General features: G+C 36.4%; 2 protein-coding genes across 3 annotated transcripts in view; both read right to left on the bottom strand.

The window, feature by feature from the left end:
• Positions 1-20,178, bottom strand: part of prmt3 (protein arginine methyltransferase 3) — a 245,211-nt gene extending 225,033 nt beyond the window's left edge. Inside the window, exons 1-3 of the mRNA XM_065275443.1 lie at positions 20,103-20,178; positions 19,733-19,862; positions 46-128 (exon numbers count right to left, since the gene is read on the bottom strand). Of these exons, the coding sequence (XP_065131515.1) occupies positions 46-128; positions 19,733-19,862; positions 20,103-20,118 (229 nt within the window). The 5' untranslated portion in view covers positions 20,119-20,178. The remainder of the gene's footprint in view (positions 1-45; positions 129-19,732; positions 19,863-20,102) is intronic.
• A 2,192-nt stretch (positions 20,179-22,370) lies between these two features.
• The window catches only part of LOC135764855 (putative palmitoyltransferase ZDHHC13), a 316,314-nt gene continuing 312,128 nt past the window's right edge, over positions 22,371-26,556 (bottom strand). For both annotated transcript variants that reach the window (XM_065275546.1, XM_065275548.1), the window contains 5 exons: positions 24,343-24,526; positions 23,691-23,798; positions 23,242-23,379; positions 23,052-23,113; positions 22,371-22,912 (listed from right to left, as the gene is read on the bottom strand). In XM_065275546.1, the coding sequence (XP_065131618.1) occupies positions 22,705-22,912; positions 23,052-23,113; positions 23,242-23,379; positions 23,691-23,798; positions 24,343-24,526 (700 nt within the window). In that variant the 3' untranslated portion in view covers positions 22,371-22,704. The remainder of the gene's footprint in view (positions 22,913-23,051; positions 23,114-23,241; positions 23,380-23,690; positions 23,799-24,342; positions 24,527-26,556) is intronic.

Genomic DNA, 26,556 nt, shown 5'->3' with positions numbered 1-26,556 from the left:
TAATTTATTGAAAAACCAACCACTGCTGGATTTGAAATTACTTACTATGTTTTTTGACAAGGTCTGGAATATCTACACCATGGTCTGTCTTACAGTGTTGTAATGTTTCAGAAACTGAGCCGAGAGTCCTGTTGGAAGGAAGAAATAGGTTAGCTTAAACAAATGCTAGCCGATAGTTGTAGTAAGTTGCAGTGGTGGCAGGTCAATGGGGGCGCTGGGGCTCCGCCCCCCTTAAAGTTGTCCAGAGAAGAAAGCTACTTTAACACTTGTTTCCCATACTATGGAAGAAAAATAATGACAAAAGTTTTTGAATTAAAATAGCCTGTTGAATTGTACTACCTGAAAAAATTGCATTGTATTAACCGTACTTGAATTTTAATGCATTGTATTTTTATGTTTTTGAATTAAAACAGCCTGTTGAATTGTACTACCTGAAAAAAAAATGCATTGTATTAACCGTCAGGTCAAAACACCTGATTAAACTATAACGTAGCTATTATACACATTTTTTCAGGATGTTCTTGCGACCGGTGGCAACTTGTCAACGACCCGGTGGTTGGGGACCTCTAGTAGTGGACTCAGTTTGCAAAACCATTGCGAAAGCGTGTGCACTGTTTATTAATTGTTTATGAATTTGTGGATACTGATTGCAAATCTGAGAGCACTGATTGTTTAATTGTGCGTATGGTTTATTAATCCGCGCGCACGATTTGTAAATTGAACCAGGCATGAAAACGGGTCAGGGGTGAAAAAGGTGAGAAGGGCGCTCCAGGGGCGATGTGGCCTCTGATGGGGCCGCGAGGTGGGAGGACCCCCCAGAATAAATATTATGGCCTCATTAGGGAACATGCTGTAACTTAACTTATTAATTCTTCAAGCATGTGATTGGCCAAGGACAAAAAAGAAGGAAGGAACGCAACATCCCTCCATGTGCGCAGAAACAAAATGCACACCATAACATACGCAAAAAATACATTATGACCATTATTTCAATTATTTAATTCTTTCAAATTTAAAATGTAAACATTTAACTAGTGACAGAAACCATGTTTAATTAAATGGGTTGATAAATGTGGAAAGCTTTAACAAGTAGCATTCCCTTACTATTTTAAATCTGCAATAATTTTATTTTGCCATAATCTGACCATCAGTCGCAAGGCCATACAATTTTAAGTTGGCCTTGCAATAGGGTGGACCTGAAGGCCTACATCTAATTTAAAATGAATTCATTTTACAATATAGTACTGGTTAAATGAATTAAATTATGGTTTTTGAGTCATGGGTTAAATAATTTTCAGATAAGCAAAAAAGTGATGTGGGAAAATAAAATAAGAACAAATCAAGACATTACAAGCATATAAAATAGAAAAGAACAAAGTTACAAATAAAGTAAGATCTAACAGTATTGATTAGGTTGAAAAACAGTATCAAATTAACATAACACTGTTTTTATTCTATAAATTAAATATAATTGATCTTTTTAAAGCTATAAAAGTGATTTTCCTTTTGTCTTTTGTAGTTTGATTAACATAATGACTCAAACATATGCATTTCTTATGAGACGAACTGTCCCTTTAACAACGGAGAAGCGATCACTGACACATGATCAACTGCTCACTTATAATTAACGACTGTTTTTATGAGAATACTTGCAGAGACTGTGGTATTACAATATAGTTTGTGCGTATATCTCCTGTCAAGCCCAAAAAAATATGCGTTTGCTTTGCGTGATTTTTGAAACGCGCGTTGGGCGTGGGCTTTTGAGTTTGTGCGCGTATGCGCACTGAAAACAGTTCACTTTAGGATCTTGTCGCTCAAATAGTCTAAAATCACTTAAATGTTACAGTAAACTTTCTTATTAGCAGTATTAATAATATTATGTTCTTATTACAGCATTTCATGCAATATTTTGCAGTTTCACCATATTTAAATTTAAGTACTTACAGCCGTAGACCAATGACTTACAAGCGAGGAGTACGTCCATAATTCGTTCCAATCCATTCCAACAAAAATATTTTAGGTCACTTTGCAGTGTCAGTCTGTGTAGATATGTTGTTTGAATTGGTTGATGCCTTACAATTCCACAATGATAGTTTTACAGCGTTTTGTGTTGACTTTACGTCCCGAAGGCAGTCGCTCTACGCACAGGGTACCCCCAGGATTGTCAAACCTAAATTCAAGGCTTTTTAAGACCTTTTTAATACCACTTCAAATGAAATTTAATACCTACATCGCACCCATTCGGGTAGAATAAATAATTTTAAATAACGTATACCTCAAATAATTACTATTTACAAGTGTTTGAACATTCATGACAACATGCCTCAAAGGCTGAGTCCAAGGCTTAAACGTCCTAACCCTTATCTTTACCCAACAATCAAAACCAACAATCAAATAGATTTAAATTTACATTTATAAATTTATTGTAAATTTGAAAATCCCCAAATCAGGGATGGACAATGGAGGGCCAGGGGCCACATGCAGCCCTCCTCTTTATCTTGTGCAGCCCGCCACGTTTTAATATGACCATTATGTCGGAGAAGGTAATTTATGTTAAAACAATAGCCTTGTTTGATGCATGAAATAAGCTGCAAACCAAACAATAACACAAATTTTAATGTATTCATTTTTTGCTGTTTAATATAGTTAAGATAATAACAACATCTAATATCAGTAATGCTCTGAACCAGAACAATACTGACAAACAAAATAAACCATATTATGAAAAACAAAAACCCCTCAAACACAACAACAAATTAAAATGTAATGCTGTTTTGACCCTAAAAAGACAAGAGATCTGTTCACTGCACCAAACAAAAAACTGGACACAAGCTCACGTATAGATATATTTCCGTTAATATTTTCTGTTAATCTTTATACAGGACCATATTAAAGTTTTCTAATGCTAACTTAGTGTGACAATGTAAATATGTAGCCTATAGTATATATTGCAAGATGATATTATCTAATTAAACAAAATATATAATAGCTTTCAAATCTGCGTTATTGTTTGCAGCTTATTATTGCATGGATCACACAAGACTATTGTTTAACATATAAATGACCTTCTCCGACATAATGATCATATTAAAACGTGTCTTCTCTACCTAGATTTACTAGAGACGGATTGTGGAACAGAAGATTGTTTAAATCTGATTAAATCAAACAACCGATCACAGGTGCTTGGACACCCGTCATTGTCCCGCCCCCACAGTCCCAAAGTCAACTTGATCGAGCAAGTGCGTGTTGTGCAGCTGCGAGCGCATGAGAAAGTCGAGCGAGCGCTCATCCCAGCCTTTACTTTATCATCCCAGCCTTTTTACTGAACTTTTTACTTTGCTCACTTGACTGTGCGCTTTGAACAGAGGTGCGCTCTCGGGAGGATGTTTTTCTGCGCGCGAATAGTGTTCTGCGCGCTCGCTAAGATGCTTTTCCGAACATGGATAGTGTTCTGCGCTCGTATCTATCGCTCGCGCGTGGTTTTCCTGCACGCGAGTCTTGTGTCTGAATTAACAGCATATAAATCTATTGATCATTTGAAAAATTAAGACCTCCGTGAAAAATTCAAGACTTTGAGGTGACATTCAATACCTTTTAAGGCCTTAATATGGGAAAATGAAATTCAATACTTTTTCAAGACTTTTAAGACTCCGCGGGTACCCTGTACGCATCTTCAACAAGCTTGTATGATGAAGAACACAGAAATGCGGATGACATCACAGTAGCGCGAGAGCCGTTCGAAAGCAGACTTCCTTATGGCTTCTCGATTCACTCTCGTGATACTTTGATGTCACCTGCCTGCCTGTCGGGTTTTGCAACGCAGCATGAACTCAAACAAATCTAATGTGTGGGATACATGTTGGATGACAGCGAAGGGCGCGTCTACAAACAACGCGTGCACCCCCCCCCCCCCCAAAAAAATCGAATCTACATGATTCACGTGGGTCACCTTTTTTGGCTTCAAAATGGCGAATTTCGCCGAAAAGTGAGGGATTTTCATGCCTGTTGAACACTTCAATAATCTGAGTATGGTTTATAAACTGAGGTGACGAATTACAAAACCGTGTTCGTTTCTCGTAGGCATAAGAAGATGGTAGATTGCCACCAAAAAAATCTACAATCAATTTAGCTTTTGAGAAACGAGGCCAATAGCAGGCAGAAATGCCCTATTTAATTTATATGGCATTTAAAAACGGTTTAGTATCCTGTCAATAACATAACCAAACAATACACTCTCTGTATATGTGTTATACAGTTGTTTTACTAAAACTGAACATAAAAGCCAACATTCATCACTGCTGCAGTCGATAAATCATTTTACATGTACAAATAGTTTTGGCGAACACGTGCACCACCTGCTGGCCAGATCGATTAACAGCAGATGACATTATACTCAGTACTCTACTGCTTTTCCTGCAGTTCCCGGATGTAAAATGTTGAAATCTGTACAACTGAATTTTTGGACTTGAATTTTTGGACGCGAATTTAAATGGACTGAAAATTGCCTGCTGAATATTTTACGTTGTATTTTTAAACAGACCGAATGTTTAAAAGTGAAATCTAAAAGGTGAATGTGGACTATTGAATTTAAATACAGAAAATATACACGCATGTTTTGATTTGATTTGATTTATTGGACAAAAAGTGAAATAACACATTTGTCAAGGATAACACAATAAAGTTAAAAATAACTTATTTCCATTGTGGTCCTTGAAGTAAAACACAACTTCACTTCTAGTGCAAAGGAAGTAGGGGCATTGGCATTACAAATAAATAAACCACTTCATCTAAAAAAAACATTTCCAGAATACCAAACAAATACAATCACAATAAAATTCCTACAATATACAAAAACCATACCTACTCTAATCTAAAACAACCCACCTAATATCCAATTTTTAACTTTCATGCTAAAACCACCTGTATTCATAATGCATTTAATGTTAAGAGGCACATTATTCCACTCTTGAGCCCCTGAAAAATGAAAAGACCTACGCCCATACATACTCTTAAAATTGTATAATGTAACATTCATAAGACTTTGCCTGGTATTATAAGTATGTTTCTCATTAACCCTTGAGAAATAATTATTAAAATATAAAGGAGCTCTTTTATTAAGTATCTTGTGTACCATTTTTAATTTAAGATGTTTAACTCTACCCTCTATAGGTAACCAATTAAGCTGTCTAAAATGAGATATATCAACATGTGTAAAACTACTAAGACTTAAAACTACTCTTATTAATTTGTTTTGTGACTTTTGCACTTTATCTAACCATGCACGGGACAAATGAGTCATCCAGGATGTACATGCATACTCAAAATGACATTGTACCAAACAAGATGCTAGTAATTTAAGAGTTTGTTTATCCAAACAACTGGCATGTCTAGCAAGGAATCTTATCCTAGCATTAACCTTACCCAAAATCTTTAAAGCCATACTGGTTCCACTTAAATCATTGTCAAGGATACATCCAAGATAACTAACTGAAGTTCTATTAGAGATTTCACACTCCCCAACCATAATGGACATATTAGGTACCTTTTTCAGAGCTCTTTTAGACCCAAATAATATAGCTTCAGTTTTATCAAGATTTAATGAAAGTTTGTTTTCAGAAAGCCAGTCTCTTACCTTACCAAGTTCCTCACACAATGTCCTTTGAATTAATCCAACATCTTTGTCCGAAGCTAATAAGGCAGAGTCATCAGCATATAAAAACAAATTGCAATCACAAACAGCTTCCAAGTCATTTATATACAAAAGAAATAAAAGAGGACCTAAAACACTACCCTGAGGAACTCCAGTAATAATATTATTCTCTTCTGATAAAATCCCATCAATCTCTACCCTTTGTACTCTACCAGATAAATAAGATTTCAACCAGGCAATCACGTTACTTGAAAAACCCATGACACTTAATTTATCAATTAAAACTGAATGATTCACAGTGTCAAAAGCTTTTTGGAGATCCAAGAGTATCATTCCACACATCCTACCACTATCAATCTGTTTCCCTATGAAATCCGTTAAATATAATAATGATGAATCAGTCGAATAAGATCTTCTAAAACCTGACTGAAAATCATAAATTAAACTATTCTTACATACATATTGATACATCTGATTAAACAACCCTTTCTAAGATTTTTGATGCCATACTAAGAATTGAAACTGGACGATAATTACCTGGATCATGTCTATTTCCTTTCTTATATAATGGTTTAATTTTAGCCAACTTCATATCGTCGGGGACAACACCCTCTGTTAAAGAGAGATTCACAATAAAAGTAACTGCTGGGGCTATAATATCTGCCGCATCTCTTAAGAATCTGGCTGGAATGCCATCTAACCCTGTTGCCTTAGTCACCTGAAGATCTTCTAACAATTTAGTAATTTCATCTACCGTAACTCCATTAAATGCAAATGAGTTAGGCAATACTCCCTTATTTAAGTAAAAACTTTTGACAAACTCAATTCCATAAACTCCCTTCGACAAAGGAAGCTTGTCCACTAATCTCTTTGCAATTGATGAAAAAAAGAGATTAAATTTATTAGCTACTCTTCCTTTATCATATATTATTTCACCATCTATACTTAATCCTATTTTAGATGCTGTTACCTTTGCTTTATCTGTTAATTGTAATCTATTAAGCACCTTCCACATAGATTTAGGGTCATCCTTGTTTATTTGAATTTGTTCTTTTATAAAATTACTTTTTGCCTTCTTAATTATCGCCTGGCCTAAGTTCCTAAGTGCTTTAAATTTTTCATAATCCTCTTCCCTCTTTGTTCTCTTATACACCGCAAGAGCCTTATTTCTTTTTCTTAAAACTTCCATTATTTTATCACTCATCCACGGGCTAGATCTTTGTTTAATCCTTACCTGTCTAAGGGGAGCTATTTTATCCACTGCTTTAAGAAATAAATCTTTAAAATGTGTCCAGGCATCATCAACAGTTAAGACTTTATGAATATTATTCCAATTGATTTTTTTAAGATGTTCCTTAAAAACTTCAATACTATAATGTTTTAATTAGGGATGTCCCGATCAGGTTTTTTTGCCCTCGAGTCCGAGTCATTTGATTTTGAGCATCTGCCGATACCGAGTCCCGATCCGATACTTCTATAATACATAAAAAAGAATAAAGAAGAGCAAAAAAACTGAGGATGTTCCTTATGTCATGCCGCACGCATTGCTGTTTCTGTGTGGAGTCAAAAGGGTCCAACTCTGTGCCAGCGCATATCTTTAGATGCACATGTCATTATTATGCACAACTGATCAAACTTTAAAGGAAGTTATAAGACTCAACCTCCTTGACTAATTCTATGCATAAGATAGACTACCCAAAAAGACTCAATTAACAAGAAAAATAACAGCAATATGTCTTATAAAATAGCCATAGAGATTCCCTAAGCTGGTCAGCAGTTAGTTAAACAATCACTATAGTTAGGTCGTAATTAACTTGTATAATCAAAATACATTATTTTATTAAACTATACAATAAGTTGTATCCAGTTAACTAGTGTAATGAGATGAGTGACATGGCTATACATACTTTAATACTTTGTTTCTAGACTTCTATTTAGTTTTTTCGACATGGGCAACATTCTTACCTCTCTTTCTATCTCTCATCTCTATCCTGCACGAATGCGCGTTCTTAAGGTTCATAGTGAGACGCGGAGATGCGTCTGAGCACATGATGACAAAAACGATCAACGCGTCGTTTAAATGAGCGGTAAACGCCCGGTTTTGTCGTGGGTTCCCTGCACGCACGAGTGTGAAGCCTATGAATGAAAACACATCAATAGGCTTGTTCGACTTCATGCGGCGCCGCAACAATCGACAGACGGGTGACGTCAAACTACCGCGAGAGTGACCCGCGAAATCATATGGAGGAGTTTGCTTTTAAATCGCTCTCGCGAAACTCTTGACGTCATCCGGCTGCCGGTTCTTGTGGTGCCGCATGAAGTCGAACAAGCCTATTCTCTTCTCGTCAGTTCACACGCATCAGCGCAGCGCGTACATTGGCGCGGAGCAGAGGGAGACCTTGACGCCGGATTTTAAACCCTGCATATGTATCCGAGTCCTGATCGGGAGATAACGTCCGATTCCGATCGAGTCTGAAACCACGTGATCGGGGCCGATTTCCGATCACGTGATCGGATCGGGACATCCCTAGTTTTAATGATCTAGTCTGTATTACTTTGTGGTTACTAATTTTTATTTTAACACGTTTCCTAGTACAAAAAGTAATAAAATGATCACTAATACCATACTCTATAATTCCTTTTTGGGACATATAGTTCGCATCAGATACCAAAACAAGATCTATTGTACTTTCCCCTCCTTTCCATGTTGAATTTCAGCCCTTAAAAATGCAAAACCTAAAAATACAATGCATTAAAATTCAAGCACGGTTAATACAATGCATTTTTTTTCAGGTAGTACAATTCAACAGGCTGTTTTAATTCAAAAACATAAAAATACAATGCATTAAAATTCAAGTACGGTTAATACAATGCAATTTTTTTCAGGTAGTACAATTCAACAGGCTATTTTAATTCAAAAACTTTTGTCATTATTTTTCTTCCATACCATACATTGATTTATCTGTGGCGGGCCAGAATCAACACTGGCCGCCACAAATAGATTTTTCATGATTCCCATTTACATTTTAATTTTACCATTTAAAACCACTTAATTCATTGTAGCGAGCGCTCAGCTCGCCTCCCTCTCTCTTTGCGTGTAGCGCCTCAACAGCGCACGCCCCCTTCACTCTCTCAAGTTGCATTCAGCGCGCCTCTCTCACATAATAGTGAAAAGTATTTTAACTTCGCGTTCCTCCATGTACTTTCTTTTCGCGTAAACGTCAGCAGTCACGGATGTTAACTGACAGAGAAGACGGCTGATCGAGTTCATCATGAGTGACTTAACAAAAGGTTGGCATTAGTGTTATTTAAAATAAAAAAGTGCTTATAACGCAACCACACTGATGAGAAGAGCAATATCAGTACAGCCTCAATGTAAATGTATGATGATTTTGTCAGATGAGGGCGCGCTTTTAAAGGAATAGTCTACTACCCTTTTGCCATATTGAACTATGTTATTACCTCAACTTAGACAAATTAATACATATCTATCTTTTTTCAATGCGTGCACTGTACAGCGCGTCGTGAATGTGTTAGCATTTAGCCTAGACCCATTCATTCCTATGGTACCAAACAGGGAAGCCACCAAACACTTCTGTGTTTTCCCTATTTAAAGACTGTTACATGAGGAGTTATACTAGTAAGTATGGTGCCACAAAATAAAACTTTTTTTGGTACCATAGGAATGAATGAGGCAAGGCTTAATGCTAACACATTCATAACGCGCTGTACAGTGCACGCATTGAAAAAAGATAGGTATGTATTAATTTGTCTAGGTTGAGGTAATAACATAGTTTAATATGGCAAAAGAGTAGACTATTCCTTTAACACCAGTTAAAGAAAGCTGATTGGATTAAACAAGGAGTTACTGGGTCGTGGGTCATTAATGGGTTGTGTTAAGTCACTATTTTATAGACAACAGAACAGAAAATATGTAAAAATAGCATTCAGTTTTTAAAATGCAATATAATGTGACAAATCAAAGAGCAAAACACGACACAATGACATCACATATATGCTAATCGGCGTGTGACGTCATCACCGCCACAGTCTCTCAAAATACAATATACAACACAGTTAGCACACATCAGAATCTAAACCGCGACTGGTAAGTCTGATCACTAACTTTGTATATTTCTATTGTGCTTGTGAGGTTGCTCTTAAATACACGTAACGTTACATACCACATTTATATGATAAAAAGCTTTGTTGAAAGTTGGACCTTTCAAATGCAACTTGCCTAAATTACCGTATACAACACAGTAAGGGGGCATCAGAATCTAAATCACAGCTGGTAAGTCCTTCCTTATCACTAACTTTGTATATTTCTATCCTTATATTACAGTTGTATGGTTAAGTGTTTCACCTTTGTTAATCGTTTAATGTTTTTAGTAAATTAAAACATACTGGTTTAGACACGGATGTTACAATCAGGACATATCAACCGATTTCTAACAAAGCAATAGTGAAACCATAATCCTTGGTGACAAAAACTGTTATATCTGACCAATACTCTTAATTCTAATACAGTCTGACTACCCAGGGCCCAGGTCAGGAAACAGATATATCGGCCTACCCGTCCATCTGTTAGCTGCACTGACATGTCAAGATCACATATATCCCAGAACTTAGAGTCTATCTTACCAGAGTATCAACACATTTCAACTGTGTGCGTTCCTCGAACAAACAAATACAGAGCACCGTTTACCTTGTCTCGTACAAATCTTACTAACATAAAATTAGAAAACAATACATTAACAGATTAACCTCGAATGTTAAAATTCGGCCTTCTTAACATTAGATCGCTTACCAATAAAGAACCCATTGTCAATGAAATAATTACTGACCAAAACTTAGATGCACTCTCTTTAACAGAAACCTGGCTTAAAGCAGACGATTACATTAGTTTAAATTAATCCACCCCACAAGACTACTATTATAAACATGAACCTCGATTAAAGGGGAGAGGGGGTGGTGTAGCTACAATATACAACAAAAATTTTAAAGTAAACCATAAATCCGAACAAAAATTTAATTCATTTGAAATAATGCTGTTAAATATGGTAATAACTGATCGTAACCATAAACAGCTTTCTTTTGTCCTTGCTACAATCTATAGACCTCCGGGCCATCATGCAGATTTTCTTAAAGAAATATCAAATTTCCTGTCTGACCTCGTAGTCAATGTAGATAAAGCTCTTATCGTTGGTGACTTTAATATACACGTTGATAATCCAACAGATACATTAGGATTGGCGTTTATGGATATTCTAAATTCTCTCGATATTACACAAAACGTGACAGGGCCCACGCATACTCGTAGGCACACATTAGACTTAATTCTGTCACTCGGGCTCAATATTAATGACATCGAAATATCACCTCAGAGTGATGCAGTTTCTGACCATTACCTTGTGTCATACACTGTACTTCTAGATAGGATCACTCGATCCACAATATGCTACCGACTAGCCAGAACAATAATTTCCACCACTAAAGATAACTTTATTAGCACTCTTCCAGATCTGTCCCAAATGAAACATGTAGCAGATAACCCTGAAGATCTAGATATTGTAATAGAAAACCTGAACAGTATTTGTTCTAACACATTGGATGCCGTAGCTCCAATTCGAAAAAAGAGAATCAAAGAAAAATGCCAGCTCCATGGTACGACCATCATACCGCAGCCCTTAAAAAGGCTGCTAGAAAAATGGAAAGAAATTATAGAAGCACAAAGTTAGAGGTATGGCGTGCAGCATGGAAAGAGAGTGTTAAACACTCCAGACAGGCTATAAAAATCTCCAGATCTACGTATCTCAGCAATCTTATTAAAGGTACCATTTGTAATAATTGAGGTAAAAGATTTTTAAAAATTAGCTACACGCATCAAAAGAATGAGAAGAAATAAGGGCAAAGATGTCATTAAAAAATGACAAGGTATAGTGCTGCAGAAATATCAATCTGAATTAGCATGCTAAATTACTAGCTACAGCCCGACTGGTGTTGTAATACCAGTTTCGACCATGCAGCCAAACTGCAATACACGAATAAGTCGCATGTGTGGGAGTACAGCCCTTTACTACTACCGCTGCGTCCGAAAACTAAGACAGCTGACTTGTTGAGGCATGAAGGCAGCTCAGAGAAATGCAATTCGGACAGCCATGGATTCGGACATGCCTTGATGCCTTCCTGCCTTGCAATAGGGGTTTCGGACGTATTTCAGTTCAGGGAAGAGAGCGGAAGAATGGCTAAAGCAAGAGACATTTACCACTACCACAATCATTTGCTGCAGGGAACAACGTGCTCGGAATCACAAATAAAATATGATAAATAAAGTAACCGAACCAGAGTAAATACTGGCACTGCTTTTCATCGCTGGAGACAACTAATGGACATGAAAGAAATGAGGTTTGACTCCGAAATGACAACATTTCTTTTCGATTGGTAAGTAAGATGCTGTTAGTATTTCGCTAGAAGTTCACTTATAATAGGCATTGCGAAAACCTATGCTCAGCTTGTACATGAACTACGGCTTTGTGCAGTAAATGTGGCTCCATCTGAAAGCAGCTGATGGCGATTCACTTTTAATCAAGAAACCGGCTTCACTGACGAGAAGCGCAATGACTATCGCATGCAAATTATCGCGCATCCTTAGCTGTTAGCGTTTAATAGTTAGCTCTACCCACGGATCCGATCCGGTTTTCACCTGTTATCTACCAAGCTGATGCTAAAATGTAACATTAGCTAAGAAGCTTGAAATGTCTTCGATGATAATGAACACCAAATGGACGCACGAAACGTAGCGGAAAACATTGCAATTTTAATGAGACCGAATGTTTTTTTTTTGTGACTAATGATAACTTAGTTGCTAATGTAAATCAAACTTGATATATGCTGCTAAATTTGCAGCTGCTAAATTAAAATAGACCAACTCACTTTCTGGAGGTATACTGCCCCGTCTGTTTGGAGTGTGGAGTATGAATAGATTTTTTTTGGGCGAACATTTTAAATGGTCCCTTTAAAGAAAATAATAATAACCCTTGCTTCCTCTTTAGCACAAAAAGTTGCGAAACTGACAAGAAATAAAGAACAAACAGAACCCACTAATAAACTCCCACACAATAGTACACCTTCATGAACTTCTTTACTAAGAAAATTATGATTATTAGGGAAAACATTGTAGGTACCCAAGCAACCACCACTCTACCCAGTAATATATTTAACGCTAGCTTACCATACGAACATCTTGAGTCATTTAAACCTACTACAATAGAAGAGCTATCTAAATTAGTAACGTCATCCAAATCATCGTCCTGTATATTAGACCCCGTTCCCACAAAATTACTCAAAGAGGTATTCCCTGTAGTGTCTAACCCAGTACTAAATGTCTTTAACTCATCACTAGAATTAGGCTACGTTCCAAAAGCTTTCAAACTAGCAGTTATTAGACCGCTCATTAAAAAACCACACCTTGACCAGGGAGATCTAAATAACTTTAGACCAATCTCAAATCTCCCTTTTCTTTCAAAAATATTAGAAAAAGTAGTGGCAAGCCAGCTACGCACATTCTTAGTAAATAATAGTAAGTATGAAAAGTTCCAATCAGGATTCAGGCCCCACCATAGTAGAGCTGTAATCGGGCCTTAAAAGTTAGGCCAGAAATGTCCGGAGCCCGACAGAATGCAGCCCGAACCCGAACGTACATTTAGATTGACAGCTATTTAAAAGCCCGAACCCGTTTACAGCCCGACATTATTTAAATGTGCGCACACACACAGCTTTTGTCAAGAATGAGAAATTTACACAGGTTTTAACATTATTTATTCATGACTAATAATCTACACGCCACTTGGAAGTTGAAACAAAGAAATAAAATAAGTAATCTGTAACATTGTAACATCTCATTCTAAATAGGCTTATGCAATACACTATAAATATGCCAATAAAATTATTATTTCTTAACGAATTAAATTAAGATAATACATTCTGAATTAAGATGGGTATTTGGCAATAACGAAATTAAGAGAAAGGCTCCGCAAGATTTGCGTCGGCACTTCTCTCCATTACTGCCAACATTAGTCTATATCCTCTGTCTAAATTATGTATTTAAGACTCGATTCATATTTAGTTATACATTGAAAAACCTACTCACCAAGATTAGGCTACATGTTTTTGATGAGGAAAATCATTAAATCCAATCCACTGTAAATGAATTCAGCGCGATCCTGCGCTCCTGATTGAACTTGACCGCTCATTTACCTCACAAAGCCGGAGCGCAAGCCCGAGCCCGCCCCGACCCCGTGTAAAATGTTAGAAAGGAAGCCCGAACCCGCCCGAGCCCGTCGGGTTCGGGCAAAGATCTTCAGCTCTACACCATAGCACAGAGACAGCGCTGCTTAGAGTTACAAATGACCTTCTCCTAACATCCGATCGTGGCGAAATATCACTCCTTATATTATTAGACCTTAGTGCAGCCTTTGACACAATAGATCACACAATCTTACTTAATAGGCTAGAAAACTATGTTGGCATCAGTGGTCAGGCGCTAGCCTGGTTCAGATCGTATCTAATCAATCGCTATCACTTTGTTTAAGTAATTGTGGAAGAGTCATATCACTCCCTGGTTAAATATGGCGTACCGCAGGGATCAGTTTTAGGTCCTATCCTTTTCTCAATATATGTTACCTCTAGGAGATATTATCAGGAATCATAACATATAGTTTCACTGCTATGCAGATGACACACAGCTTTACATCTCCTCACATCCTAGCGAAACACACCAGTTTTCTAAGCTATCAGACTGCATCAGCAATATAAGTGACTGGATGGCACATAACTTTCTTATGCTAAACTCCAATAAGACAGAGATACTTGTTATCGAACCGAATCGCTACAAATATAATATGACAGATTACAAGTTGCCCATAGATGGCTGCACTGTGGTGCCAACCTCCACGGTTAAGAATTTAGGTGTGATGTTCGACAGCAATTTAGCCTTCGATAGCCATATCTCCAATGTCTGCCGCACAGCATTCTTCCACCTTAGAAATATCTCAAAAATACGCCATATGTTGTCTTCATCAGATGCAGAGAAGCTTATCCACGCTTTTTTATGACCTCTAGAATAGACTATTGTAACTCGTTACTCGGAGGATGCCATGCAAATCAGGTAAACAAGCTTCAGCTAGTTCAAAACGCTTCTGCAAGAGTTCTTACTCGATCTAAGTAGTATGACCGCATAAGCCCAATTCTGGCATCTTTACACTGGCTACCAGTTAAATATCGCATACAATTTAAAATATTACTAATCACCTACAAAGCCTTAAATGGCCTAGCACCCTCATATCTTAGAGAATTATTATCAGAATACAATCCATCACGTGCATTGAGGTCACAAAATTCTGGACTCTTAATTATCCCTAAAATATCAAAAGTGTCTAAAGGTGGCAGATCCTTTTCCTACTTAGCCCCTAAGCTATGGAATGATTTACCAACCGACGTCCGAAAATCAGAGACAGTAGATAACTTTAAATCTAGACTTAAAACTTTTCTCTTTAACAAGGCATTCGCATAGTTTGTTTTAGTAATGGTACTACTTATCTCCCAATAGCTAGCTTGTACAACCTAATAAATAAATAAATTAATGAATAAATTAAAACCTTTTTGTTGTCAACACTCCAAAGCATAGTAAATGTCATGAATACTCTTTAATAATATGCTGAAACTTTGAATTAGTTGTCGATTGAGTCCTAATTGTCAAATACGGTCGGTTTGCAATTTTGGCTTTTTTCCATGATCTTAAAATAGTATGTCATACAGAACCGTTTGCCACTGTACGTTAGTATTAACGACGGCAGTGGGGCCTCTGGCCTTAGTCAAATGAGTTCTGTTTCTGTTTTAAAGCTCATATGGGGGGCCCCATACATATACGCGAGTAGCTTTAAAACAGAAACAGAACTCCCACAAAAATTTTCTAAAATCATCAACTATATGTAATACACTTAACCAGCAATAGTTAGCCTGTCCGGAACCGAGCTGACTAAAACCACATCACTCTGTGACACTTGCTTTCTATGTGAACGGCACCTACGCTAATAAGATTTTGTTTCTCTCTCCCTGTCTCGTCCTCGATCCCGAGGACAATGAGACAAACAGATCCAGTTCCGGTAAATGTGAAAGTCGGCACACCTCTGATCTACTGGCTGTTCTTCGACGTGATGTCCATCTGATGCCTGACCAATGACCACCGGCAGAACCCGCTTAATCTCCGCTTAATCTCCTTCTGTTTCAATGTGTGTGTGTATATATATATATATATATAAAACAAATACAACTTTAATGTAAAGTGTTACAACATTGTTCATTTCGCTGACGAAGATGAAAAATATTCGTCAACAAACTTTTTTCACGGAGACTGTAACAAAATATAACTGACACATTAGTCAACGAATAAAAATAAGACGAAAATGTTAGGGAGGGACGAATGTAGAAGAGATCCAATCAGAACTACTCATTTTGTGGGACAAGTTGGGAAGAAATCCAATCAGAGCAATTTTTTTAGGGTAGGTTGATCTATGCAAAAGCAGCAGAGCCATTTTAAAAATTCTTTTAATTTAATTTTTTTAAACGAATTTTAAAAAGTTCGTTTTCACAACAGGTTGTTTAAATTTTTAGTTGTACAGTCATGTTGAAAAAAAAAACAATTGAGGATTTTCAAGAAAATATATAATCTACTTGCCATAAAATGCTAATGGTGGTGACCACCAGCTAAACCAGCACCAAACCAGCATGGGAATTATGGTGGTCCATGCTGTTTTGTTTCAGCAGGGTAGTACATGTATATGATTAGCAGTAATGATACATCTTAACCTGATAAATGGCTATGTACAGTCATGCATTACTACAGAAAAAGTTTGATTTTGAGTTTATCTAATTTGATAATTTATTGTGAAAGAATGTTCTGTTTAAAGTTAGAGATAGGTGGATGTACTAAACAGTAGCAATGCTGACATCGCAGGCACACACAAAAAAAATTTCAGCCTGAGTGGTACTGTATGTGTGTCATGCAATATCCACTCCTCGCCGCATTGTTGTAGTATGTTTTTACAAAATACCACAATAAATGCGTTAATTACGTTATTTTAATAAATACGTCATTTTGTGTTGATTTGTGTTAAAATATAACACAAGTTGTGTTAAAAGTAACACAAAATGTGTTGTTTCAATAATAACTCAGAGATGGTTGGATTCTGGGACAACGCATTTAGTGTGTTGTCCAGAGGTGGGAGTAAGTCACGCAAGTCACAAGTAAGTCTCAAGTCCGAGTCATTTTTTGTGAGAGTCGAGTCAAGTCAAGTCAAGCCACTGCTTTATGTCAAGCAATTCAAGTCAAGTCGTAGCTTGAGTCAAGCAAGTCACTGACAAGTGATACAGATGTTTGATGATTTAACTAAATGTATATTAAACAAAGTAAAATCTACAGTAGTTATGGACTAAATTATTAAAAGGTGCGTGCCTGCAACGACTGTATAATGGCTGAATATTCTAAAATAAGCAATAAAAAGCTTTATTAAATAAAAGTGTGAATTTATCAGAAAACATTTTTTTCTTGTCACTGTTTTAGTATTATAAGTTATGTTTTATGTTAATATTATTCTGTTTATGCTGCGTATATTTCTAAGGTTGATTAATTTGATATACTGTTGAATAGTTAAATCTACATCAAAGTGTCATATATTTTTTTAAATAAATTGATATTTTTCTGATTCCATATTTATTTTAATAAGTCAGAAACGTCTCCGCTGTGTCCTGCTGACAGGCGCGGTGGGCGCGTGCAGCAGGTGACGCCAATTATGGGTCCTCCGAAGGTTAGACAGTCTCATTTCAGTTATCTCTTTGCGAACTTCTGAGGCTGCCACCTTGAAAGACAGAGTGCTCACCTTTCAAGGTCTAATGCTTATAAGGTCGCAGCCCTTGAATTGGGACACAGCTACTGTAACACATGCGTTTTCTCTTTTAGCGGTTTACTTTCTCTTAAGACCTAAATGGCCATATTTATGAGGATAACTTCTGACATGGCTAAGACGTAAGCTGAAAACAATGGAACAGACTTTGTTACTTACAATGTTTCATGTGATTTGTAGTGTCGAATGAAATTTGACGTGGTGCTGGTTGTATTGGATATATTGCGCGCTCTCCCTCTGCTTGCCTGCTGCGTCACGTGGTTAGATTACGCTCTTGCGTGCATTCAAAAACAGATTTTTTTGTAAAAAACAAGTTATTTCGAGCCATTTAACTCAAGTCCGAGTCAAGTCTCGAGTCGAGGGTTGTAAATGGACATGTAAAAACGTTTCTGGTTAATTTTTGCACTTAATAAAGCAACATACCTTCTATGTAATTGTCAAAAAACAATTTAACATATTATGACAACACATCCTATGGCACCTTTAATCTTAGGTTTCATATTTATTAGGGTTACACATGTCAGAAACAACAAATATTTTATATTTTACTTTTTTGTGATGTCAGTGAAAATTCAGACTGGGCAAGTAAAATACTGAACCATCAGATTTCTTCCCAATCTACTCCAGCATAACACATTATACTTATTTAACAGCCATTACAAAAAACGCAAACAAAAAAGCTTACTACTGTAGTTAGCAATTGTATTATTGTTTGTGCTTTATTATTTTATGAGCAGTCTGTTTAAACAACATACACTACATTGTTACAAGTTTGCAACTCTTCAGGTTAATATGTCCCTGAATCGTTATGTGTAACAACGTGTCCCATATTTTGTGCATAAAACTGTTAATATAAGAATGCTTTCTTCCTCACACACTTACCGGTAGACTGCCTGCATAATCATGCACATGATCGCATCTCGTTCAGGCTGAGCTTTGGCGCTTGAAGCACGAATGATGCACATAAGTGTAGACGAACCAATCATAAAGCGATGTAAGTTAGAGAGGCGGGACTATGGAAAGGTAAAGCCAATCATATTAGCGATGTGAATTTTGGAGGCGGGACTCATCTGTTAACCGTTTGTGTGCCACAAATAGCGCTATTTTTCTTTATATAAGAGTTTAAATTTTATTTAAATGATTCCTGAATAAATTCATGTTAAATTAAATAAGCAACAAGTAAAAAACACAAGAAACAGACAGACATCAGTTGTTATATGAATAAAGATTATATATATATATATATATATTTTTTTTTTAAAAGCACCCCAGAAAAAAAGGGCACTTTCTCTCCAGGAATAAAAGGGCAGGTGCTCAAGCCCCCTTTGATGTCTATGTGTGCACGTGCCTGGACCTGAACCGTGAGTTTTGTGATCTGTCATACACCCCTAGTAAAGTTAGTACACAGTGATAGCCATAAATGCATTTGTACTAATAATTGGCATAATAATTTATTTCGGTGTTTCGGTTTCGTTTTTTCGGCCTTGGTTTCCTCATTTTCGGTTTCGGCCAAGAATTGTCATTGCGGTGCATCCCTAAAAATTTTCATTGAAATCTATGGTGGAGAAGGTATTTAAATAAATTGCGGAAATTTGGTAGTCACATTTGTGGTGGTAGATTAGCGAACTTCCTGTCAGAACATCAGAACTGCAGGCAGCGTTCTAAAAACCATGGTTACCATGGGTTTGATGCCCACTAAAACAGTAAATGTTCATGATTTAATTTGAAAGAACTAACACAATTCTACCTTCTGATCAAATTTCATGCAAATATCTGATCAAATGAGAAAGTTACAAGCAAAAACATGTGAATAAGCAGCTTTTTCGGTCATACACCTTCCAATGAAATACATATAACTTTTTTCTCTGATTTCTAATATTACAAATATCATAACTTTCTCAATCCTCAACAGATATTTACAATCCCAGTATCTTTTGTCTGCTCTGTCTAGTCATTTGATAAATTATGAGCTTAGGGGTGTTGGAAAATGTTGTCATCATACCTAAAACAGCTTCATTTGCATAAGTTACATTATATCGCATTGCAACACGGTTTGTTTCTAACAAATATATAGTTTTCAAATGTTTGTAAGGAATGTACGGTTTCTCTTGAATCTAACCTGTGGCACAGCACACACAGGACAGACACTTCAGATCCCTCCTCTACTGGCAGCCACTGTTCATCATCACTGTCAGACAGCTCAGGTACATCATCACACAGCTCACCGTGAATTTCCGCTCCATCGAGAACTATAACAAATTATTGTTCCTTAATACACATCTGTTGAACATCTGCATTTAAACTAACGGATTAAAACTATCGGCCATGTCATAACAACATAAAACTTGTGATTTAAGTTTTTTGAAAATTGCATACTGCTGTAAAAATATATTATTGTTTTAATAACAATAACCTACGTATTGTCTTAAATTAAAAAATACAACCTGTTATAGACCGACATACACCACATTCAACAAATTCACGTGTACCTGTGTGCGCTGCCATATCGTACGTTCGTCTGTTTGCGTTTACCTCTTCCGGGTCAATTTGAATGAATTTCGCCCAGTCGCAGCCTGGTCGCAGCTCTACATAGATATGTACACTAGATGTCGCATTGGCTACGGCAGTTCATTAAACCGAATGCGTCAACTACAGCCGCCATCTTGAAACAGGGGAACCCCGCTTCAGCGTCATTGTAGGCAATGGTGTAACAGAAATAAAATCACCATAAATCGTCATGAACGCGATTTTCTTGGTTTTCTTTTGGTTCGTTTCAACAGTCAGACATGTATTTAGCATTTAGTCCAGAAAAAAATAAAAGTTTTAATATTATGAAAATTTACTTTTTCTAACTGTAATGCATAGTGCTAGTAGCCCTAACATCCATACGCAGCACAAAAGTCCGGCATCGTCCATGAATTCGAAGTACAGGCGGAAAAAGCAGCTTTACCTAGCTACTTCCTATGACAAGACCCCTGTTCTAAGATGGCGGGGGTTTTAACTCATGCTCAGAGCCCCCATGCGACATCTAGTGTATATATCTATGGCAGCTCTATGCCTCCGCCATTTTGGGGTGAACGTGACCAGCATAGCTTCTTGATGTCGCTATTGCATTTTCAACTGCTTTGTTTTAAAAAATAAACGTTCAATAAAGCTGTAATCCAATCCGAATTTGGACATTGATAACACAGAATAACGTACAATTGCTAGTAATCATCAAATCCTTTTAACAATTTATTTTATAGACTTTGTGTCTTTCATATTTTTTCACACACCTTTTCAGTTTTTGGTAAAAAGATAGGATTATAAACACCTGATTAATATCAACATATGAAATTAAATTAAAGACATGCATAGTCTAAGTGCAAAATTTGGCCATTAAATAAATAAACAAATAAATTATATATATATAGTGTGTTCCGGGGATTAAAAGACAATACATTTTAGCTCTCAACATTTCAAAGCTAGTGGAGCAATAGTACCCTGCTGAAAACCATTTAAGAACATTCTAATGGTTTCCATTAAAATACCAATAGAAACCATTAGCTTTTACCATTAAAACCACAACAACGTAGTGTGTTTTGGACCATATTCCATCAGAACCAATAAATAGAACCAATACATACCATTAGAGACCAACAAAGACCAATAAACTGTAGTGTGTTTTGGGCCATATTCTATTAGAACCAATACATAGAATCAATACATACCATTAGAGACCAACAAAGACTAATACACTGTAGTGTGTTTTGGGCCATATTCCATTAGAACCAATACAAACCATTAGAGACCAACAAAGACCAGTACACTGTAGTGTGTTTTGGGCCATATTCCATTAGAACAAATACAATTCCCAATAAAACCAATAGAATTTCTGTGATGGTGTCTAATGTTTTTTTAGCAGGGTAGATATTAATAGTAAATATAAAAAGAAATATAAGTTGCATAAAATGGAAACACTCAATAAAGTAGAGTTCTTCAAATGGTTCCACCACTGACAACATAAAACATATTTGATGTCATATTCGTATAAATCGTTATTATGGTAAATGGCTACTTTCAGTTACTAAAAGCAATTTTACGATTTCACTAAAACAGTTAAAGTTAGCAAAACGTTAAAAAAGGCATGATTTGTACTGATACACAACAACATTGCGTTCTTTTAATCCATTTTGACTTTGGTTGTCATTCTGTGTGTCTGTGCTGTCGTCCAGTTGGCATATTCACCCCAAAAAGGCGAACGCGCTACCGATGCATCCCACCTAGTGACAGAGTTTCGCCTCTTGGGTTCTACGCGCTTTGCTTGTATCACCATGAGAGGTCGCTGTTAGCCTTGCAATACAAAACGTTATTTTCTCATGTTTTCTTACTGACTTCAAGAAAACTTATATGCAGTTGCATCTACAACCCCATGAAGTGTTTAATGAGAATTATCATATTCAGTTTTTCTTACAATTTTAAAATAACATTTTGGACACACTGGAAAAATTAATTTTTCTTATATGGCCTTAAAAGCTATTTGGACTATAGGTGTATGCCTAATACCATTTAAAAAGCAGCCTCCTATAAAAAGTCTTTCTCCAAAACTCATTGGGAACACAGTAAACTGCTGCAGTTAAATTTGCTCTGTGCAAAACTACAGGTTTTCAATAGTATATGCACATAATGCTAATACATAATATTCTGCTAAATAGCTCCTAACATTCAAATTTATTATGTGAGTCTAAGGCAAATAAGTTCAGATATCAGTAAAAGTATTAAAGCAAATTATTTTATGTCATAAAATTATTTTACAACCGTTTTTATGATCTGGACATATGCATACAATCCATATTTTGACTAGTACAGTGGTTGTTGAATATTTCTTTCCTGAGTTTTTGTGCATTTACATAACCACAATAGAAATACATCAGAGTCTAGAGGAGAAAACACAGAAGCACAACACAAACACCATGTGTAGCACAACACAATATGTTACCTTATATATGATGAAAACATGTCAAAGTCCTTTTGAAAAAGCTTTAAGAAACAGCTTGAAACCATTTTTTTTTGCCAATTATTTTGACAGAATTGCACAAAAGAAAAAAAACATCATATTTTCCCAAGACTGTATATGGCTTTATTTTCAAGTATTTCTACTTTATGTTCTCCATCCATTAGTGTGTTGACTACCATAGCTCTAGTCACTGACGTGATTGGGATTGACAATGCAGTAGGGAAGATAGAAGACAATGGACCAAGAAATTTCCTGACCATCCACTCAGCTGGCCTGCTCTCCTGTCTGTCCACCAATAACACCCTAACCACAAAAACAAACAGCCCATATAAGAACATCACAGGGAAAAAAATGTACAGGAAAAAAACATCAGCTTTAGAGGTTTATAGGATTTTTTTTTTACTCCAGTTACTTATGAACATAAAGAAGTTGAATAACTCACGCTGGCCGGTAGATAGAGAGACGCTCAAAGCCAAGGATCTCAATATCTGCTTCAACCTGTCCCTGCATATAGTAGTTGAAGTCAGTATATGCCAGAGGCATACATGAATGAATACTGTGTTTACATAGGTGGAAATACCAAACTTTAACAACAACCCAAAGATATGTCAGCATGTAAGTATCTGTGGTACCTTAGTTTTCAGATAGAGAAAGCTGCTGGTTTTGTCTGCTCCCTTAGATGATTCTAAGTGAAAGTGAGAGCAACCTCCTGCTTTAGCAAGTTCTGCTGCCTTGAGTACATAGTCATGATCTACACGCACAAACCCTTCCTGTAGCAAATACAAAATGTGTTTAATGTTCACCATTGAAAGAAAATTAAAATACCAGGGCTCTTATCCATCTTTGTATGATTAGAGTTCTTAAAAAAGTAGATTTATTTAAACACACGTTCACCAGCTGCAAAAATGCGCATTTAGTAGCACTTTTATTGTTTTATGAATTAGCAATTATTAAAAAAATATAAATAATTGAAATGACAAGGCATCTATCTGTAACCTTTTTTTTTTTTACTGGTTTGGGGGAAACGGATGGTATATATTTAAGCACTACATGTACTGAAAACATCCCATTTAAACCATACATCTCCTGCTTTGGCTTTGGTTGTTCCTAGACAGCAGTATCCCACATCATGGCCCTGAAACACTCCAGCATACTCATCCAGCTTTTCAAAATCCACCACCTTCTGCACCTAGGAGCAGGAAAAAAGTTAAAAGAATTTCGTTTTTACCAGATATTCATCCTGTTCTGTGTCCCCAAAATATTCTGACACTAAGGCCACATTACTTTACTTTGAATTAGACAGTAACCAAAATACCAAAAAAGACAAAATATAAAAACGTTTGTAATATGTAATTAAAATTATGCTTAACCTTTTCCAAGAATGGTATCAATATTATCTATATCTAAGCTCAGAAAAAGTATATCTATTTTTAGCTTTTATTTTTGGTTACATTTTGTATATGAGGAGCTCACATGCAAAAGCTGCTAAAAGCCACTTCCATCAAAAATGAGATGATATAACCTGAATGCTTTCGGCATGTTTAATATTATCATCAAATACTTTTTGCAAATACATGACAGACACACTTAGAGGGTTTTGCATCTGAGCTCCTATATACAGGTAACTCATATATCCTTCAACATATAATAAGTGAAATCTATCTCTATTTTTAAGAGTGGCTAAATATCTTTAAATGAGCAACAATGAACTTTACAAAAACTTCACACATTACCAGATTTTCACAGGATTCATCCTCAAAATTTAACTGCCTTCGGCCAATGAGAGTGATCTTGGAGAATATGTTACTCTTCATTATTTCTTTTAGTAGCACCTTTCCAGTTTCCCCAGAAGCACCAAGAATAAAACAAATTTTGCTTTTCTGCTGATAAGTCTCTGCCATCGCATTCAGATCCATTCTGTAATGAAACAGCAATTTTAAATAGAAATGTGTAATTCTTAAAACATCACTACAGTGTGAATTTTGCACATGTTTATTACAGTGAATATAGATGTGGCCAGTTAAAGATTTCTTGTAAGAAAAATGTCATCCAGGAGCACACAGTGGCCCAGACAGTCAACACACTTCATTAAAGAAATTCCAAAATAAGTGACATAGTAATAAAAATACACCAAAGCAACCTCTATCAAATTGTTAAAGGGTAGCCGAACTATCAAGATTTGCATGCCTTGAAGAAAATTCAAATATAAAATTTTATAATTTACCCTCATCATAATTTAATCACCCTAGTTCAGAGATCTCTAACAAGGTTCTCAGAATTACTCACAAGTCCTGCAGAGTCAAACTCCAACCCTAATCAATCACACTTAAAGCTTCCATACTATACTATACTATACAGTAGGCATAAAGCAGTAGGCGAACGAATAGTATGTCAAATCCGCAGTATAAATAGAAAGGTAGGCAAGAATTACAGGGATTTTGGATTATTTCTCGCGAAACTGGGAGGTAGGTATAGTTAGGTTGCGTCCTACAGTACCTACTAGTAGGAGAAAACAGTACGTGAACAGAGTAGTATCTCCGAATCCTCAGTATTCATGAGTAGGTAAGAAATCCCCAGATCCCCTACTGCGTCCGCCCAGATTCTGAAGCACTGATGGATGGATACTTTTTATCCTTGCTTTCCCAGGATGCCACAGGAAAGCAAAGCAATTGTCATATTGACCTGACACCAGCAGCTTGGGTGTTTTCAAATGTAAGTAGCTATTACAAACAAATAAAGCGGTTCCTTCTGTTCAAATCCCATTTGTTGAATTTGTTCATACACTAAAATAAACCATGTTTCAATCCAATTTTATTTTGCATCTGTATTATAATAAAGGGCCATAAATAGATATTAAAAGCCCTTCCTCTCAGTATACCGATCCCCTACACTACCCAATATAGGCATTTATTCTAAATAAACACTTGTTAGACACTTTATTTCCACTTCTCAAACATTTTTTAATTTAAAAATAAATGCCTTTCAATGTGATAGCTATATTTTTATCTTATTAATTCCTGACCCTACATGCTGCTGCAGCAACCATGCTTAACCTCCTAAGACCCGGGATTTAGTTTGTCTTTTTCATATTTCTACCAGCTATTTTGGGGTTAGGAAGAACCAATAGATATAATAACTAAATATATTTCTAAGAACATGAAGCAGTGGTATTGTCCATGTTTGTGTACAAGAGGTTCCAGTTACAAAGAATTAAATATTATGGTGCAAACATCAAAAAAATTTGATGTCCACATATGTGGACATCCAGGTCTTAGGAGGTTAAATATCACAACACAGCACATGCTTTAAATAATCTATATTGAAACATCATGGAAACTATTTAAATGCATAACCAAATCGTCAAAGTTTATCCTGTTTGCCAAGAGAAACAGCACCAGACAAAAGCACAAGCCCTACTGTGTAGGTATGTGACAGAAAATTTAAACATGGTTAAATGTAAAAACTAGTTGTTCAGATAGAAAGAGCTTGAAAAAAACTTTAAAATGACACCAAGACCATGTCTACGGGTTCAAGAATAACAAAATACTGGCCATTTGAAACTCGAAAATCATAACCTTATTTTGTCCCATTGTTTTCCATTTTTGCGGGTGGTAAAACAACCTGTGCGCAATGGTCATTGCGACCGGGCAAAGGCTGGAACACGGGCGTGGCACGGGGGCTCTGTAGCGCCCCCTGTAATGCAAAAACAAACATTGTTGCGCAGATCGGGCAAACATGTACGCACATGTACGAGAGTTGGTACGCATATAGATCTCATCGACCCGAACAACTTTCGCCCTCTAACATTTAAGCTCCGCCCAACAGGAAGTCGGCTATTTTGGATTGTTTAAAAAATGCATGCGTTGAACTTTTAAATACTCCTCCTAGAGGATGCATGCGATTGACATCAAACGTGGTGAACATGATGTCGAGACATTGGACTTGCT

Source organism: Paramisgurnus dabryanus, chromosome 2 (assembly GCF_030506205.2).
Source record: "Paramisgurnus dabryanus chromosome 2, PD_genome_1.1, whole genome shotgun sequence".
NCBI lineage: Eukaryota > Metazoa > Chordata > Actinopteri > Cypriniformes > Cobitidae > Paramisgurnus > Paramisgurnus dabryanus.
This window is presented reverse-complemented; position numbering and strand designations above follow the sequence as displayed.